The 19,753-nt window shown below is 45.3% G+C and overlaps 1 protein-coding gene across 1 annotated transcript in view; it reads right to left on the bottom strand.

Moving 5' to 3' along the window:
- Nucleotides 1–19,753, bottom strand: part of STEAP3 (STEAP3 metalloreductase) — a 546,886-nt gene that overhangs the window by 272,103 nt on the left and 255,030 nt on the right. The window contains exon 2 of the mRNA XM_044074992.1: nucleotides 16,859–17,350. Coding sequence (XP_043930927.1) covers nucleotides 16,859–17,338 — 480 coding nt within the window. The 5' untranslated portion in view covers nucleotides 17,339–17,350. The remainder of the gene's footprint in view (nucleotides 1–16,858; nucleotides 17,351–19,753) is intronic.

Raw genomic sequence — 19,753 nt, 5'->3', positions numbered from 1 at the left:
CTGACATTTCTGCAGTCACAGAAACCTGTTTCAAAGCTGCGGACAGCACCCTAGCCATACCAAGTTACTCATCCGATAATACATTCAGACCCCAAAATGCGTGCAGCAAAGCAAAAGGAGGTGGAGTTGCAATATATATTAAAGACATACACACCTCTAGGCTGGTCAAACAGTATGACGCACAGGAGACACTCCAGGTGCAGTTAACCACTGACAAGACCCCTATTCAAATCAAAGCTATCTACTGGCTCCCAACTTTGACTCAAGATGCCCACTCCACCTATCTGGACCTCCTCGAAACTATCACAATTCAATCTTTTACACTGATCCTGGGCATCTTTAACTATCCAACCATAGACTGGAAAAATCACTCATGCCAAAACACAAATGTTCAGAGACTTCTGATTTTTGTTAGTGCAAATGCCTTGGACTAGCTGGTCGATACTCCCACAAGAGGTGATAACATCTTGGACTTGGCATTAACAAACATGAGTAACCACTGCAGCATCCCTACAGTGTCATTCTCCCTGGTAAGATCCGACCACAAAGCGGTCACTTTTGAAGTCACCATCTCCCCCGACCCCCCAGCTAGGGTCAGATAAAATAACTTCTCCAAAGATGATTACAGCATCCTAAGGGAAGGTATAAACAGCTCCACAGTCCCATCCCCCTCTATAGAAACTGCACATATGTCCAAATCTACATCAAAGTACTATACGATCATTTACATAGTTGCATGGAATCAGGAATACCAGAGTGGACAAAATCCTCCACCTTAAGGAAGAGTAAACATGTCTAGTGGACACCTACAATAAATAAACTCTATAATAAAAGGAAACAATGCTATCCAGGACCAAGAAGGAGCAGGTGACTAATTGGAAGCAATCTCTCCTTAGCCTAAACAAGCAAATATGAGCACTAGTGAAATCCTCCAAAGCAAACTTGGAGTTCAAACTGGCCACATCTACTAAAGACAATCATAACGCTTTCTTCACATATGTCCGCAATCTCAAAGGAAGCACTCAGATCTGCTCAGAATTGGTGGTCAGGGACACCACATACACAAACGCTGTAACTAGAGCCAACCTGCTAGCAGACAGGTTCAGTAAAAACTTCATCTCTCTGTCCCCCCATCAGTAAATCTGGACATCCCCAGCACATGCCCCCCTCCCCTTATCTGTAGGCAGCAAGTCATCACTGCTCTCTCAAAGGCAAAAAATACAGCCTCCATGGGACCCAATAACATCCCAGGCTGCATCCTACATGAACTCAGGCAGGAACCTGCGGCACCCTATTCAACCAAAGCCTGAAAACTGGCTTCATCCCAGCCAAGTGGAGGACAACCACTGTCATCCCTTTCTACAAAGATGGAGCATCTGCCGATCCAGGAAATTATAGACCCATCGGTCTAACTAGCCTGGTCTGCAAGGCCATGGAACGAATTTTCATGGACCTCATTAACAAGGACATTTGGCAAGCTCCAAACACTCGATCTAACACAGTTTGGTTTTATCAAGGGGAGTTCATGCCTGTTAAATTTGGTCAACTTCTTTGAGACCGTTACCAAAGCCATGGATGAGGGAAAGACGGTGCACACCGCCTACCTTGACCTGGCCAAAGCCTTCGATACCATTTCCCACTCGGACATAATAGATAAACTTTCTCAACTAGGCATCAATCCATATGTTACCAGATGGGTAGCAAATTGGCTCACTGCTAGAACCCAAATAGTCAAAATAGGGGAAGCCACCTCAAGTAGTAGACCCGTAATGAGCGGTGTACCCAGGGATCGGTCTTAGGGCCTCGGGGCCAATAGCCTAGTAATTTCCTATGATCTTATGAACAGCTCAGGTATGGTGGTCTGACTCTTGCAAAAGCAAACTGCATTCCTGCAGCTCATTCTACAAATCTAAATGGCAGTGAAGAGAAATTTTCAATGATCACTTCCTTATCTCTAATTCTTCATAATGCATCATAACCCCTGCTCAGAAAAGACACATTTCAGCCAACAAAAAGCAGCCTACAATTCCAGATGACAGATAACTGTACAGACCTACTTTCAAACTACTCAGTTTTGCATATCATTGCCACTCCACTGATTTGATGGTAATACTTATTAGTGAATACAAAAAAAAAAGAAGTTATGTCTTACCATAGCATTCCATCTGTGTTGTTGACTTTCTTTCATTCATCACTGATGGGTTCAATTCCGAGGAGTCTGCCTTTTACCAAGCTCGCGCCAGCCAAAAACTCTCGAGCTAAGCTTCTACCCAGAATGCCCTTCTCCTTGTTACCTCAGATAGAGTTTGCTGGAGAAGTAAAGCCTAAGCCACTTCTGCGCAAATACCCTAGGACACCACTTGGACCCAAAGCATCCCCCAGGAGCCTTTCGTGGGGGAAGGAGAGTGGGATGTGATGAATGAAAGATCAACACAGATGGAACGTTATGGTAAGACATACCCTCTATCTGATGTTGTTAATCTTCTTTCCATTCATCACTGATGGGACAGAATTCCAAGCTACCTTTAGGTCCATGGGCAGTCCTTATGGTAGAATGTTCCTGAGTACCATTGAGCCGAAGGCAGCTCTCCCTCTGGAGACCAAATCCAATTTGTAATGCTTGATAAAGGTATGAGGCTTAGTCCAAGTGGCTGCTGCGCAAATGTCATCCATGGAAGCTTTGGAATGGAAGGCTATAGATGTTGCCATAGATCTTATGGAATGGGCTTTAACCTTAGGCATATGTTCTTTTGTGAGGGAATAGGTAAAATGTATGCAGTCCCGCCATTTCAATAATGTAACCTTGGAAACAACTTCCCATTCTAAGCCCAGAAAAGGAAATGAAAAGCTGATCAGATTTACACATAGGTTTGGTCCTGTCTAGGTAGAATCTCAGCTGGCTGTGCACATCTAAGGACTGGAGGCAGTACTCTCCTTTATTGGAAAAATTTGGAAAGAACACTGGTAGGTCAATGGTCTGGTTAATGGAAAAATCAGAAACAAATTTGGGCAGGAAGGATGGGTTTGTCAGAGTGATACTGTCTTTATGGAAGACCAGATAGGGCCTTTTGATATACAATGCCTGTAGCTCTGAAACTCACCTGGCTGACGGGATGGCTACTAAAAACAAGGATTTCCAAGACAAGAACCTTAGGTCGCACATCGCTGCAGGCTCAAAGGGGGGTTTTTGTCAAGGACTGAAGGACTAAAGTGAGATTCCATGGTTCTACAAGCTTTCTGAATGGAGTCCTGATGTGAGAAGCTCCCTTGAGAAAAACTTTACATAGACGCAAGGAGATGAGAGGGGTGCCATCAAGACCATCATGGAAATTAGAAATCGCCGCCAGTTGTACTCGTATGGTTGAGGCAGAAGCTCCATCATCAAAGAACTTAGGCAGGTATTGCAGCACTGCAGTCACCTGAGCAGAGTACGGGTCTAGCATGTTATCCTTTGACCAGGTGGAGAACCTTTTCCATTTATTCTGATATAGTCTTCTGGTGGATGGTTTATGAGAGGCCAGAATGATGTCCCGAACTGGTGAGGTGAGATTAGCTTGCCTAGCAACTAACGGAAGTGGAGAAATCAAGCAGTTAACTTGTGACTGGGCAGATTCAGGTGGCTCAACCCTTGGGGGCAAGTAATTAAATCTGGAAGAAGGTCCAGAATGCATGGCAGGCATGCATGACAGGCCTACTAGGTTAGGCTGAAGGAAGAGGAACCAAACTTGTCGAAGCCAGAACGGGGCTATGAGGATCTCCTTGCATCACAACCGAAGAGCTTTCTTTACGAATTGTGGAAACAGTGGGATGGAAGGATAAGCGTAAAGAATCCTGTGGGCCAATCGCGGTTCACACCATCCCTCGGAGACTCCCCCTCCAGGGGAAACATGGCAAAATAGCTGCTGAATTTGTTGTTCAATGGGGAGGCGAAAAGATTGCAGCAAGGCTGGCCCCAGTGGCTGAAGATTTCTGTCGCCACCTTGGGGTTGAGGGATCACTTGCGAGGCAGGAGGATGCATCTGCTCAGTTTGTCAGCAATTACGTTGGAGCTCCCCGGGATATGCATTGCTATTAGAAAGCACTTGGAAGCTATCGTCCACTGCCAAATTCTCATGGCCTCTCAACACAGGGGGTAGGACTTTGTTCCTCCTTGCTTGATGATATACCAGACCACTGACATATTGTCTGACTGAACTGCAATTGTCCCAGAAGGGAGAACTGGATGAAATGCCTGCAACATTAACAGCACCGCTCTCAGTTCTAGAACACTGATATGCAGGTTGTCCTCTAAGGTGGACCATGCGCCTTGGACTGTCTTTCCCTGGAAATGGCCCCCCACCTGATCAGGGTAGCATCCGTGGTCACAATGACCCTTGGCTGAGGTGACTGGAATGGGAGACTCCAAAGTTCTGCATCTGGCCTCATCCACCAAAGAAGGTCCTGCTTGCAGGAGTTGGTTATGTGAATCTGGTAGCTGAGGGGGTGGTAATTTGGGAACCACTGAGAAAGAAGGAGCCATTGCAGGATTCGCATGTGTAGCTTCGTCAGGGGCACTATCGGAATTGAAGCTGCCATGGATCCTAGGGCCTAAGAACCTCCCTTGCTGAAACTTTTGTTTGACAAAGTATCACCCAGAGTTGGAGCCTCAATCACTGGAGTCTGTGGATTGTTAGTGACACTAGATAAGACCGGGTATTGAAAACTGTTCCGATCAATTCTATTTGTTGCATAGGAGCAAGGTTTGATTTCTCCCAATGTATTGTTATTCCCACAGTTTTTGCCAGAGAGAGTGTATAATGCAGGGCTGTTACCAGAAGATGCTTGGTGGGGGCAGTGAGGAGCCAGTCATCCAAATATGGAAACACCCGGAATCCTTGTAGTCTCAAATGAGCTGTGACCACTGCCATGCACTTCGTGAACATTCTGGGGGCTGTAGAGAGACCGGACGGCAGGGCATGAAAACAATAGTGACTGGCTCCTAGCCGGAAGCGAAGCAGACTCCTCGAGTGTTGATGTGGTAATATGCATCCCGGAGATCTATCAAGGACATCCAATTGCCTTCCCTTAAAAAAGGGAGAATGGACTGAACCGTGACCATTTGGATTGGGTGACAGACTTGTTCAAGCTGCTGAGATCCAAAATGGGTCTCCAGTCCCCTGTCTTTTTTGGCACCAAAAAAAATCCAAGTAGAATCCAGATCCGCATTGGTCTGATGGGACTAGTTGGATGACTCTTGTTTGAGACAGCTTTATTATCTATGAAGCCGCTTCTTCCCTTTGACTGGGTGGAATGTTGGGAAGCTTTGGTTGACAAGAAAGGGGGATGGTGTAACCTCTGATGATTATACTCTGCACCCAATGATCGGTGGTAATAGACTGCCAGGCAGCTTGGTGCAGAGAAAAATGACCCCCCAACTGCTTCCAGAGGTAAGCAGTCAGGCTGCTCCTCAGGAGCAATGGTAAGGCTGTCCAGAGGAGGAGTTCCTGGAGCCTTGGTTACAAGGACCCCCTCTGCCTTTGTAGGGGCATCTAATGAAAGTGTTACCCCCTCTGCCCCTGGGGGTATCATCACCACCACATGTGGCATGTAAAGGACCCTGAAATTTTGTGCCACATTTTCCCACTCCTCCGATTCCTGGAGAAGGAACGCTAAGGATTGGAAAACTGTAGGCCTACGGCAGACAGGGTCTTGCCATCTTGCTCACACCTGGCTAGCGTGTCCTTCACCTTGGAGCCAAAAGGGGACTATGTTTCGATGGGAGCATTCAAAAAGGAAGACATTAAGGGATCCGTGAGGTCACAAATGCACATCCAGGCATGACGCCTCATGACAATGCCTGAATCCAATGCACTAGCCACTCCTTCAGTTGCATGCGATAGCAACCTCATGGACGAGTTGGAGATCAATTCCAGGGTTGCGAGCTGTGAGCCAGCTTTGTCCCTTACCTCGTCAGACACCTTTCCAGCCAGTGTCCCAGAGAGTTTGGAGATTAAGTCCCTCTGGAGCCTCGTAAAATGCGCCAAATAGTTCAGAGACCGTATGGCAAAGGTCCCTGATGCAAAAACTCGCTCCCCAAGTCTGTACACCACCCAGGACTCTCTGTTGGGTGGGTGGACAGTGGGACTCCCCTCAGCCAAGCCCTTTTTTGTGGCTGCCACCACCACTATAGCGTCGACTAGTAACCTTCTGGACCAATGCGGGTTCTCCTCAGGAGGGGAAAGAATTTTGTCAGGTCTCCAAGGGATCGCCTCAGTGGAATCAGGATTCTTCCAAGCACACTGCAAAATGAGTTGGACGAGCACATCGGCAGGTGGGGTGGGGTCACCCAAGAGGTAGATAGCCGGGTGTGGAAAGCCTGCAGGAACACGGACTCCTCATATGAAGGGTTGGAGGGCTTCCAGTCACCTCTCTGTTTCAGCATTTTCAGGATGTCTCCGGAGACCTCATCAGAAGGTGACCGTGGAGACCCTTCATCATCTTAATCTGTGTCTTCCATTAGAGACTCCTCGGGCGAGTCCATGTGCTTCCTTTTGTATGTTCTCTTTCAAGCGGGCTCTCTGAGGAGGACTCTAAGAGCGGGTACCCTGAATAGGGGTGTCCTGCGGCTTCTCTGCCCAGTGCATCGGGGAGGTCGTCAGTAGCAGCTGTAGCTCAGTGGGTGAAAACTGGGGTTCAGACATCAAAGGAGTGCTACCAGAAGTGAGAACCCTCTCCATCTCGTGGAAAGCAGGTCCGCCCGAAGATGGATGGGAACCCTGGAACAGAGAAAGAACCTCGAGACCTCACTCCAACAAACCCACCACTGCAGATGGTGCCTCAAGCAGGATCGGTGCAGATGAGACTACCGGCACAGAGGACGGAACCGAAGACACACAGAGGAGCCCGCCCCCAATCCTGAGATTGAGGAAGGACCGGTTCTGTAGGAACCGAAGGCCAAAGGGGCAAACCCGGAGCCTGAGTGAGGTCCACTATAGGCGTTGAGGTGATGGGGTCTGAGAAGGACATCAGAGCAGGAAGCTTCAGAACCGGAATGGTCGAAGGAGTGTAAGGAGTCCATGGAGAAACCAACCCAAGTGCTGCAGGCGGATGGATCTTAGAAGGTGTGGGTATCCCCCTGGCTGCCAACAGCTGGTCCACAAGACACACCACATCGAGTTCTGACAGGCTCCCTGTGGATCTAGTGGATACTCCAGATGGGGAGTCAGGTCGATCAATGAATGGGCTATACATCTGGCCCAGGAATGGATCTACGGAAGGAGAGCATCGGGTCCATGGTGCAAGGTCAGCCGGCACCGATGTCTCAAGTTTGGAGACCGGGATTTATTGGGTCAACTCCATTTTGGTCGAAAAAACGCTAGGTGCCGAAGGGACACTTTGTGCCAATGCGGAAGGTTCCAATATCATAACAGGCGAAGATATCGAAGGAGTGTGCTGAGCCATAGTGGCCACAGGTGCCGAAGTTGTAGTAGGTGTAGTGAGGTCTATCATCATTGCCAGAGGCTGGATCAGAGCCGAAGCTGGCGCTGGTATCGTAAGTTTCGAAGTGCTAGGAGCCAACAAGGATGGAGCCGTAGAGGCAGATTTATGCTCGGAGGACAACTTGGGGACTTTTGATTTTACAGGCTTACCCTGATCACCCGAGAATGAGGAGGGAACCGAGTGGGACCTCTTTTTGTCTTTTTTAGGAGGGGTTGAGACCTCAATCACAGAAATGGACTCTGAAAAGGGAGACTTAAGTAACCCTTTCAGTATCAGTTTATTCTTGCGCTCATTCAGAGTGCGTTGACTGAAATTCTGACTATGCCACAGGGAGGTTGCACCGAAAGATGGGGCACCCCCAAACAATATACACAATCATCTTGAGAATCAATATTAGGTAACTTGCCATTACACAAAGTACAATGCTCAAGTCTGAAGTACCTTTCTTATCCGACATATTGAGAGAGAGACACCACAGGCTAACACAAGAACAAAATGTAACAAGTCTGTTCTAGTAAGTCAAACACAGTTTAAAAACCACAAAGGCATACAGATATACAGCTATACATATAAAAACAAATGTCCTACTGAAAAAACACTAACAGGTTACGAGAGAAAATAGAAATACCAGCTATGGTATTGAAGGAATACCACAATGTTAAGGAGAGAAGGCCGTACCAAGAATGGTATTGAAAGTTTACCAACAGGTACAGCAAGGAAGAAAGGCTCAATATCTAACTGTAGAAAAACACCAGAAAGACTAATGCTCACTAAAGGAAGAAATATCAATGAGTTTTCCGCAGAGCTCGGCTGAAAAGTGACTTTACAGCAATGTGGCAAATGGGATCTGGGGCAACAGGAAGAAGGGCATTCTGAGTAGAAGCTTAGCTTGAGTTTTTGGCTGGCGCGAGCTTGGTAATAGGCCAACTCAGTTCTGAGAGCTTGGAACTGAACCCATCAGTGATGAATGGAAAGAAGATTAACATCAGATTAATTATTATACAATATTAAATCCATCTCATACAATATAAAATCCATCAACTCACATACTATAGCTGTAATTTTCCTAACTACAATTTTTAAAATGCAACATCTGCTCTCTTATAAAATCCAGACCCTGCTGGTATGGAATCAATGTGTACATAATTTTTATATCTGCTGTTACCATGTCTAATTATTACCAAATTTCATTTAAGTTATTTAAAAAGTACCACTAATCTTTCAAATAAAATGAATCATGAAACACTAATTTTTTCAAAGAATTTTCTATAAAATTCACTAGAGGTTCTGTCTTAAAACCCTTCACTGAAATAATAGGCCTCATGGGGGATCCTCTTCATTGCTGTGTATTTTAGCAATACCAAATATCACTGGCAACTTATAAATATTTTGTTTTAAATATGTATATTCTTCCTTGGAAATACCTTCATTTATTAACATGCCATACAACGGCAATGGGGGCAATAGTAGCATCCACTTACACAAATTTAATCTTAACCTATTGGGAAAGGGAATACACACAACAAAGTGGATACTGGGTCAAACTAGCATTATACTGTAGATTTACTGATGCACTTGTTGTGGAAAGGTGAGAGGGATGAATTATACAAGTTCATGGAATATTTAAATACAACAAATTTAACATTTTCTTATGTAAATCGAAAAACTATTTTTTAGATATTAACATTAAAATAGATGTAGTAGGAAAATGTTTTATTTTACAAACATAGGAACGCTTTTAGGAGTTCATATTTACATTATTCTACTACATACCCAGAAAAAAAAATAAACATAATATTTTTAAGGGACAGCAGGTCAGGTTACTGAGACTAGCTACTAGTGATGACATTTACATAGCAGAAAGTTTTTTTATTGAGACAAATGTTCATAGGTGATAATAAGAAGTTATGTACCTACCATAACGTTCCATGTTAGTTGTCTTCTCTCGCCTTCTTTCTTGCTTGATGGGTTCGGAGCCGATCCCTCGGCTCCGACTCGGCACTTGCTAAGCTCGAGAGTCACTTTTACCAGCTCGAGGCAGCCCCATATCCCATGATGCAAGGCGGTAAGTACCCAGATCTCGTTTGATGACAAAGGGCAATAGCACCAAGCATAAAATACTTCCCAAAGGAAGAAAGAAAACTTACAGATGGAAGAAGGACCAGGTCTGAATGGTCTTCAGCATAACAGTTTCTTATAACAAGGTCTGTCCAGGCCAGGGGAAGGAGGGAGGGTCGAAGAAAGAAGGCGAGAAGACAACTAACATGGAACGTTATGGTAGGTACATAACTTCTTAATGTTAAGTTGTCAATCTCGCCTTCATTCTTGCTTGATGGGACCGCGTCCCTAGCACCTCTATCCTGGGTGGCTCAATGGAACAGACTCTCGAGGACTGTAGAGCCAAAACTGGCTCTGTCCCTGGAGGCCAAGTCCAATTTGTAATGGGAAACAAAAGTATGAGGAGTGGCCCAAGTGGCCACTGCACAAATAGTGTCTATAGGAAGTCTAGCTTGAAAGGCTGTAGAAGTAGCTAAGCTCCTAGTTGAATGTGCTTTAGGTTTTGAGCACAGCTGTTTTCCCTGAGCAGATAAATTTCAGAGATGACCGAAGAAAGCCATCTGGACAAAGTCACTTTAGAAACAGGAAGGCCTTTTTTATTATCCGCATAGGAAACAAAAAGTTGATCAGATTTTCTAAATTTTTTTGTTCTGTCCAAATAATATCTAAGTTGACGGTGGACATCAAGATAATGTAGCTTTTGTTCAGCTCTATCTGAATAGTTAGGGAAAAATACAGGGAGATCAATGGATTGATTCAAATTGTTCTTTGAAGCGACCTTAGGCAAAAAAGTTGGATTAGTTCTCAAAGATACTCTGTCTTTGTGAAAAACCAAATAGGGTCGAACCGAAAGAGCATGAAGTTCAGACACCCTCCTGGCCGATGTAATAGCCACTAGGAATAAAGCTTTCCAAGAAAGATATTTCAGGGAACAAGAAACAGCTGGCTCGAAGGGGGGAAGAATCAAGGATGTCAGCACTAAATTTAGATCCCACTGAGGAGGAGGATTCCTGATTGGAGGCTTTAGTAGGAAAATTCCTTTCAAGAAGGCCCTGCAGAGCCTATGGGACATAATGTTATGGTCTGCTATTCCGACATGAAAATTGGAAATAGCAGCCAATTGAACTCTGACTGTAGAAGAAGAGGAGCCTGCATGAAAAATCTCTGCTAAGAAGTCCAGGACTGCCTGAACAGGGGCAGTGAAAGGATCAATATTCTTGGCCTTAGCCCAATAAGAGAAACGTTTCCATTTGCTTGTATAAATCCTCCTGGTAGAGGATTTTAGCGAAGCTACTATGATGTCTCTAACTGGGTTAGAGATCAAAGGAAGCCTGGATAAGGAAGGAAGTGGAGCAACCATGCTGTGAGGTTGAGAGAAGGGATTGACCGATGCAGCTGACCCGATTGGTGAATCAGAAGATCTGGCACTGGGTCCAGATGCCACGGCTGCACCAAAAGGTGATGATGGAGGAACAGGAACCAAACTTGTCGAGGCCAGTAAGGGGCAATGAGAATCAATTTGGCTCTCAAAACGGTAGCTTTCTGGATAACCTGAGGGATCAGAGGAAATGGAGGTAAGGCATAAAGAAGTCCCTGGGGCCAATCCTGGGTCAGAGCGTCTCTGGGGGGATGGCCTGATAGAGGGAAGAGGCAGAAGAAGTCTGGACATTTGCTGTTTTGGGGAGTAGCAAAAAGATCGCAACATGGACGACCCCATTCCAGAAAAATCTCTTCCGCTATAGATTGCTTGAGAGACCACTCGTGAGGCATGAGAATAGCTCTGCTCAATCTGTCCGCTACAATGTTGGTTTTCCCAGGGATATGCGTTGCTACCAGAAACCGATGAGAGGAGATCGCCCATTGCCATAGTCTGAGCGCTTCTCGACACAAGGGGTAGGACTTGGTTCCGCCCTGTTTGTTGATATACCAAACTACAGACATGTTGTCTGTGTGGACTGCAATTGTCCCTACGGGAAGAAAGTCGTTGAGGGCTTGCAACGTTAAAAGCACTGCTCTCATCTCCATGACATTTATGTGCAGATGGTACTCAAACGGCTGCCACGTCCCATGAACCATCCTGCCCTGATAATGACCCCCCCACCCGATCAGGGAGGCATCCGTGGTGACAGTGGCTATCGGAGATGGGGGTACAAAGTACCTGCCTTGGTGAACCTGAGGAGATGTGATCCACCAAGCAAGATGCTCTTTGCAAGTCTGTGTCACCAGAATCTGGTGACGCATAGGAAGTTGTTGGTATGACCATTGTGTGAACAGCATCCACTGAAGAAGGCGCATGTAGAACCGAGCCAGGGGAAGAAGAGTAATGGCCGCAGCCATGGGGCCTAATACCTTTAGAACCATTCTGGCCTGTACTTTCTTGTTGGCCAGAATGATCCTGACATGAGTCTGAATGTCTGAAACTCTTTGATCTGTAAGGGTAGCTGACATCCGAACAGTGTTTAAGTTTGCGCCTATGAAGGTAATAGACTGGCAGGGCGATAAGGATGACTTTTCGAAGTTGATCGAGATGCCCAAATGAGAACAAAGATTGATTGTGTAATCCCTGGCTTGTATAAGCTGATGCCTGGTGGTGGCTGACAGGAGCCAGTCGTCGAGATATGGAAACACCTGGAATCCTTGACGTCTCAGGTGAGCCGTGACCACTGCCATGCATTTGGTGAACACTCTGGGGGCTGTAGTGAGACCAAAGGGCAGGGCTCTGAACTGGAAATGACTGGACCCCAGCCGAAAGCGGAGAAATCTCCTGGAGCGTCTGTGAATTTTGATGTGATCGTACGCATCCTGAAGATCTATTGAGCACATCCAGTTGTCCTTCTGTAAGAAGGGCAGAATTGACTGAAGAGTGACCATTCGGAATCTTGTCTTCCTCACAGACTTGTTGAGTCTGCTGAGATCCAATATTGGTCTCCAGTCTCCCGTCTTTTGGGGACCAAAAGAACCATGAGTAGATTCCGGGCTCTGAATGGTCTGTTGTGACTGGCTGAATGGCTCTTTTTTGCAGTAGTTTTAAAACTTCTAACTCTGCAATTTCCCTTAGACCGGGTGGTACATCTGGAAGGGAATTTGAGGGAATGGACTTTCCTCGAAAGGAATTATGTAACCCTTGGATATGATCGACTGTACCCATCTGTCTTGAGTGAGGGAATGCCAGGCTTCTGGGTACAGTGATAATCTTCCCGACTGCCTCCAAGGAGGGACAGCCGGGCAACATCTCAGGGATGCTGAAAGGGCTTGTCAGAGAGAGGCTCTCTGTTTCCCTGGTTTTTTGGACCCCCTCTGCCTCTAGAGCGGCGTCTGTTGTTGTTACCCCTCTGCCTCTAGGGGTAAACTGACCACGTGAATCGGCGTGACTCCTTGGGATTACGGAACCACATTTCTCCACCTTTCTGTCCTTTGGGATAAGGTCTAGAAGGGGTGGAAAAACGGACTCCTACAGCAGAAAGAGTCTTGCCGTCCTGCTCGCACCTGGTCAAAGTTTCCTTCACCTGAGGGCCAAACAAAGCTGACCCATCAAAGGGAGAATTTGTGAAGGACGCCTTGAAGGGATCTGCAAAATCACATAGCCGCATCCAGGCTTGGCGTCTAAGAGCCACACCTGTACCTGCGGCTCTACTCGCTCCATCAGCAGCATATGATATTAGCCGCATGGAGGAGTTTGCAATGGAATTAAGGGTTCCTAGCTGCGAAGCAATTTTTTTTGAGCTCCTGCAGCTGTAGGATCCTGTACTACTTCACCCAGCTCCTTAAGGATATCCCTCTGGAGTCTGGTGAAGTGACATAGGTAATTCAGCGAGCATAGCAAAGGTCGCTGAGGAAAACATCCGCTTACCATACCTATCCATGGTCCTAGAGTCCTTATTAGGAGGATGGACAGTGCGGAAGGATCTGCAAGTTCCTTCTTGGTGGCGCAGCCACCACCATGGCATCAGCGGGGACACCCTTAGTGAGGAATTGCTTGTCACTCGGGGCAGTGATAAATTTTGAAGGCCTCCTAGGGACTGGCTCTACAGAGTCAGGAGCTGCCCACGCCTTCGGCAATAACCTGCATAAGGGGTCGAAGGCGGAGACACCCAGGAGGTGGAGGGCCGAGATCCAAACGCCTCTAGGTATACTGACTCATCCTCAGAGGGATTGTTGGTGGGCCAGTTTCCCCTCTGTTTAAGGAGTTCTAGGATGTCTGAGAAGGAGACATCCTCAGAGGGGGATCTAGGGGATCGCTCTGACTCATCAAAAGTCAGTATCTGAAGTGACAGACTCGGGGGAGTCTACATGTTTCCTCTTACAAGTCCTCTTCCTAGGAGGATCTCCCGAAACATCAGGAGAATCCTCGGAAGAGGGGGAAATTCCCAAAGGGGAAACCTGAGGCGGAGGATCTCTGGGTCCTTTAGCAAGAGAAGTGGCAGAGATGTCAACAGGCACTATAGAGGGAGGAGCTACGGGAACAGACTGCTGACTGATACCAGTGGCCAGCACACTCTTCATCACCTCGAATGCTCCCCTCCCAGGCAGATCCGAGAGAACCCGTTCCGAAGAACTAGGAACTCCAGGGACCACCGAAAAGGAAGTCTCCGAGGCAGATGTTGGAGCCGAGCTCACCAAGGCCGAGGCTCCAAGGGGAAGAGCGGGCTCGGACAAGGGTCCGATGCCACTCACCCCCTCGGAGGAGACCATGGAAGTCCGACCATCGAATCCCTCTAAGGAAGGTCTCGAAGAGGAGATAAGAGTAGAGGCTGAAGGAACAGAAGGGAGTATCTGTCCTCCAGCCGTAGCAGTAACCATTCCCGAAGACCCCAACTCCAAGCTCTGAGGTAGAGTTGAAGGAGGAACTGTAACGGGGTGTGGACCAACAGTCGTCTGTTGAGACGGACTATGTAACATTTAGGCCAGTGCCTGTGACTTTAGTAATCTGCTGACCACTCTCTCTAGGTCATGGTCTGAAAGTCTGGATGACCTTGAAGATCGGCTCCGATGGCTCCGTTCCGAAAGAGGTGAAGCCGGGCGAAGTATCGGCTCCAAGGAAGGAGACCTCGACCTCTTCCTGGAATGAGCAATCGGAACCGATGAAACTATAGATCCTGTCGGAGCCGAGGATTTATCGGAGCCGACAGGAAGCCTCGATGCATCGGCTCCAGCCGGAGCCGATACAGCCACAAAGTAACGGTGTCGGAGCCGATCGAGCCGACACCGATGCCTGTGCCACATGGTGGTCGGAACCGATCGGAGCCGACACCGGTGGTCGATGCAGAATCGGCACCGATAGCCATCGGTGCCAAAGGCTTAGATAAGCCAGAATCGGCTCCAGCCGAGCGATCTCGACTCAGAACGAGTCGGGCCGAGGCCGCAGGCTTAGACACAGAAGCCTGGGCCTTGGAAGATTTGGCTGATTTAGATGGAGCCGACTTAGCCGGAGAGCCCTCCGGCTTAAGAAGGCCCCTAAGTATCAGCTTGTTTCGTCTTTCCTGCAGGACTCTCTGGCTGAAGGAATGACAAATAGCACAGGAGTCCTGCAGGTGAAGAGGCCCCAGGCAATACAGGCAAGAAGTGTGACCGTCTGTCAGAGACATCTTCTGACAGCACGAGTCACACTTCTTAAAGCCTGAGACTCTCTCCTTTGACATGGTGTTTAACAAAACACACACACACCAGTCAAAAAATTAAATTAAACAAATACCAAAAGGTATTACTAGTAAAAAACACACACACACACCCTAACAGGTAGGGGAATGGGATGGGTAAAGTTTGACTAAAAAAATTAGTAGAGACAGGGAATTTCCTGTCAGAAAAACTTAATAATTAACTTAAAACTAAATATTTAAGGGTTTTTAGCAAAAAGGGGCTAAAATATTAAAGAAGTGAATCACTTACCAGGAGCTGGTAAAAGGAGGACCTCATAAGCGAAGCGGCAAATGAGATCTGGGTACTTACCGCCTTGCATCATGGGATATGGGGCTGCCTCGAGCTGGTAAAAGTGACTCTCGAGCTTAGCAAGTGCCGAGTCGGAGCCGAGGGATCGGCTCCGAACCCATCAAGCAAGAATGAAGGCGAGATTGACAACTTAACATCTGAGAGTGATTAGATGTAATAATGAAGGAAGTAGGAAATAAAATAAATCAAGAATTTGCACCCATATTAGGAAATACAAGGCAAATAAAGAAAAAATAAATCCAAATAATAGAAGTGATTGTTAGAAACTAAATACTGCATGGCTGGTAGTAATTTTAAGCATATTATTAGAAAAAATGGGATATAACAAAAACTAATCAGGAGTTAGTGGAAGTAGTAGGTTTGGAACCCAAATTTACTTACAGAAATAGTGGTAATTTAAAAAGCATTTCTGAATGCAGTGCAGCAAGACTGAATAGAAGTAACAATTAAGAGGTCCATATGGGTGTAATAGCTGTTCTTATTGTAGATACATACAGGAAGGTACATATAACAACTGCATAATAGGAGAAAAGTATAGGTTCTCCAGGATATTTCACCTATAATTTTTAAGGTCTAGCTTAATACATAACTCAATGTAATTCATGTAAAAGGTTTTATATATGAAAGACCATTAGGAAGTTTACTAAAAAACTATGGAACATATCTAGGACATTAAAAAAGGACAATACTCTGAATAGACATTCTAATATGTAAAGAGTTCAGGTGGTTTACATTTTTTTTCATAGATAGTATTACTGACATGAAGGGGGTGATTTTGATGCAATTTTAGAAGAATAAGAAATGAAATGGCAACTGAAATTAAATGCTCCTGTTTTTCTGGGAATAAATTATATCTTTTTAAGAGGTATGCTGAGACTGATGCATGAAAATTTTAAACATTAGCAGGCACAACAGCTTCATTTTTAGATGTAATTTTTAAAAAAACAAATAACTTTCCCTAATACTGTAATGTTTTAAACAAGGCAAAGTTTTAATAACTATTAAAAGTGTTTTTAGGAAGCTTGTAATGTAATGCAGGCAGTCATGTGACACTGAGGTTAAGTAGCAAAAAGTGTTTGGGACTTTGTATATTGAAGAAGTCTTAAAAAGACAAAGGTGGTTAATACAGAGTGAATTACAGAAGTGTTGGTGTCATTTTCAGTCACTCACTAAAGTTTCATTGAGTTTTTATGGTGGTGTACTATTTTGAATAACAACCACATTGTTCCGTTTGTTGGGTGCTACAACACTGTGCTTCTTTACAAGTATATATATATATATATATATATATATATATATATATATATATATATATATAAACATTTTATATATGTTTGTGTGTGTGTGTGTAAAATATACACATAGGTACACTTACCTGCTTACAGCCATCTTTAGGACCATTCTGCAGAGACCATGCCGATATTACATTAAAACCTTTCACAACAACGCTGTCTGGAAAAAGAGATGCTAGGTATTCAGCATTAGATTCTGAGTACATGTTAACCTCATTCTTGTTGCTGACGTCAACCAAAACTTTTCCGCTTAGTCCATCTTTGAAGTCACAAAGGGTAGAATAGTGCTCCTGATGTAATGCAACAAAAAAAATGTCTGCCTTACTAATGGCATCCTCCTGAGTAGTAACATCAGCTGTTGCCGGGAAAAAGTTTATACTGCGTTTTGGATATCGACTTCCAACAACAACTTGAAACCCTGAGTACAGCAAGCGAGAAGCCAAAGAACGAGCAAAGTCTCCAGTGCCCAAGATCCCAATAATTGTTTGTCCGGATTCAATGGAATTCTCATCATGTTTAGTGCTATGGCCTAAAAGTGGTTTTGCCATATCTCTGCTAAGCATCTTTTCTTCCACCTGAAAGATAAGACAACAGTTAACCAACAATAAGAATGGCTTCAGATCCTGCAGCTCGTAATTCTGTACACTGGAAGTATGAAATACTCAAATTAAATGTAGCATTAGCTACAAATTACTACAATCATCATACACCTAAAACACCAAATTTGCTCTAGTGTCACACATCAAAAGTTCTCTTAGTTTCCTGGGGGTTGACTTTTTTTTGTTGTTTTAACAAGTGAGGACTTTTTAAAACACAGTGTGCACTGTTATGGTCATTTGTTTGTTAAAATATGTAATACATTTGCATCAGATTTGTGGCAGAGGGAAACCCTGACTGTGACCCATGCTCATTTAGTGGGCTGGGTACTGGAGGAACCAATGACAAGGGAAGAAGGGATTACTAGGCCAGTGCCTGCCTGCTTACCTCCTTCACGGACATGAGAATTGGGACACTCTCCGTGCAAGAATTCTGGTGAGAAGATGCATTTGCTGTTCTGTATGTGGTTGAGCAAAATAAGTTAACATGATTATATAGGCTGCAGCACCACTGCAAGCCCAAGCAATGATGTTTCTCTGTATATCACAGGAATATGTGGGACTCGGTAGAAAAATACAGTCAGCTGTGGTACAGTGAAGCTGCATGCCCACTCCACTCAGCATCCACAAAGCATCTGCACAGACAGGTAGCCATGAAGCTTTCTCCACTCACAGGTGATCTACCCAACAAAGGGTTACATTGGGGTATGCACCAACTGGGATGGAACTGGTGGAGATGGAAGCTATAGGTCACTCTGGGACGGAGGTCAGCGGTGGTGGGGCTCAGAAATAAAACATGTAGTGCACCTGTGAAGCACTGTAACAGTTTTCCTCATTTCTGTTTGCAAAGTGTGGCAAATATCAAAAATTATGTGAAACACAGTTAATTGCACACAATACACCAGTGAGTGAAATTAAGCTCCAGTGGACCTTACAGTTACTTGAAAAACAGTAAGTTAAAGCCATACACACACATTTTAAGCTAGTGCTCTGAAATGAAAGAAACTGACTGGAATTCACAAGTCTAGGTCATCAATGTTTTGGGAACTTACATGACTGGCATCTCTAATGCTAAGTGCATATTGAAGGAAGTGTGGGCATGCTACTGAGGGGGTCATTATCTGGAATAGGGTACAACTGTGGTGCTTGGTTATCAAGGTACTTGGAGATCCAGCCATTCAAAACTACAAAACTGCCATTCTTAAAACAAATCATTACACATTCCATCATCAACAACAACACTATACAGATCTGGGTAGGCAAGACTATGCTGCATACATAGGGCAGGAGCAATACAAAGAGAAGACTGTTGAACATAGGACTAGAGACCAGGAGCAACCCTACCCCAAAAGCATACTCTGCAGGCTACTACTTGACAGACTGGCATACATGCCAATACCTGTCACTCTAATGGAAATGAAGGTTCCTGATGGCAATTATGGATGCATTAGTTGGTCAGGCTCTTAACTAACACCAGGAGTAGACTGGGAGGGATTCCATAAATCATGCCAGCCTGGGTGGCAATAGGTTGAAGAGTACTCAGATCTCCACTGAGCTGAGGCTTTGCTCTCTACTGGTATAATGCGTAGGCTGAGGGAGGACTGACCTTTGCCAGGCTGCAGAAGGGGTAAGCTAGGTGCACCTGGTCATTTCCAGGATGTAGGAAGAGTAAAGATAGGTGAGGTCTGATCTTTGTCACAGTTTGAACAGTGTAAGCTGGTGTTGTGGTCCGATCACTGCTAAGACTGTGTTTCTGACTGGAGAAAAGATGCCCTATAGTGTTTGTAATGGAATAAAATGTCTACAGTGGAATGGACACAGATAAAAGGAGCTCACCAAACAACCTCCCTTCCCTTTTCCCCATTTTTGGGATACGAGAATCATGTCAGTTATCACCATCACTCCCGATCCAATGCCACTCTCCTACCTTTTCAACAGTCATGCCTGACAGCTGCAGATATTTTCTCAAACAATGCATCTATCTCTTTGCTGGAAGCCATCGTTTCCTCTTAGCTTCTTCCTGTCTGTCCCAAATCTTCTTCACCAGATTCTCTTCTGCTTTTCTGCACATGTGCCTGAACCACTGTAATCTGTTCCCTTTGACATTGTCTGCAATTGTAGCTACTTTGGCTTCTGCTCGGATGTTCTCAGTTCTTCGTCTGTCCCACAGTGGGTATCCTACTATCCATCTTAGGCACTTCATCTCAATCACCTCTAGTTTCCTCAATTTTACTGCCCAGGTTTCTGTACCATACAGTACAACTGGCCACACCACTGTTTGTACACCTTACATTTCAGCATCTTTGGCATTCTTCTGTCATACACTACCCCTGACACACTGTTCCAACTGGCTACAGCCCCTCTGATTATAGCTTTGACCTT

Source organism: Protopterus annectens, chromosome 6.part0 (genome assembly GCF_019279795.1).
Source record: "Protopterus annectens isolate FY-2018-M chromosome 6.part0, PAN1.0, whole genome shotgun sequence".
NCBI lineage: Eukaryota > Metazoa > Chordata > Ceratodontiformes > Protopteridae > Protopterus > Protopterus annectens.
The sequence above is the reverse complement of the archived record's forward strand: the minus strand, read 5'-3'. Positions and strand labels throughout refer to the sequence as shown.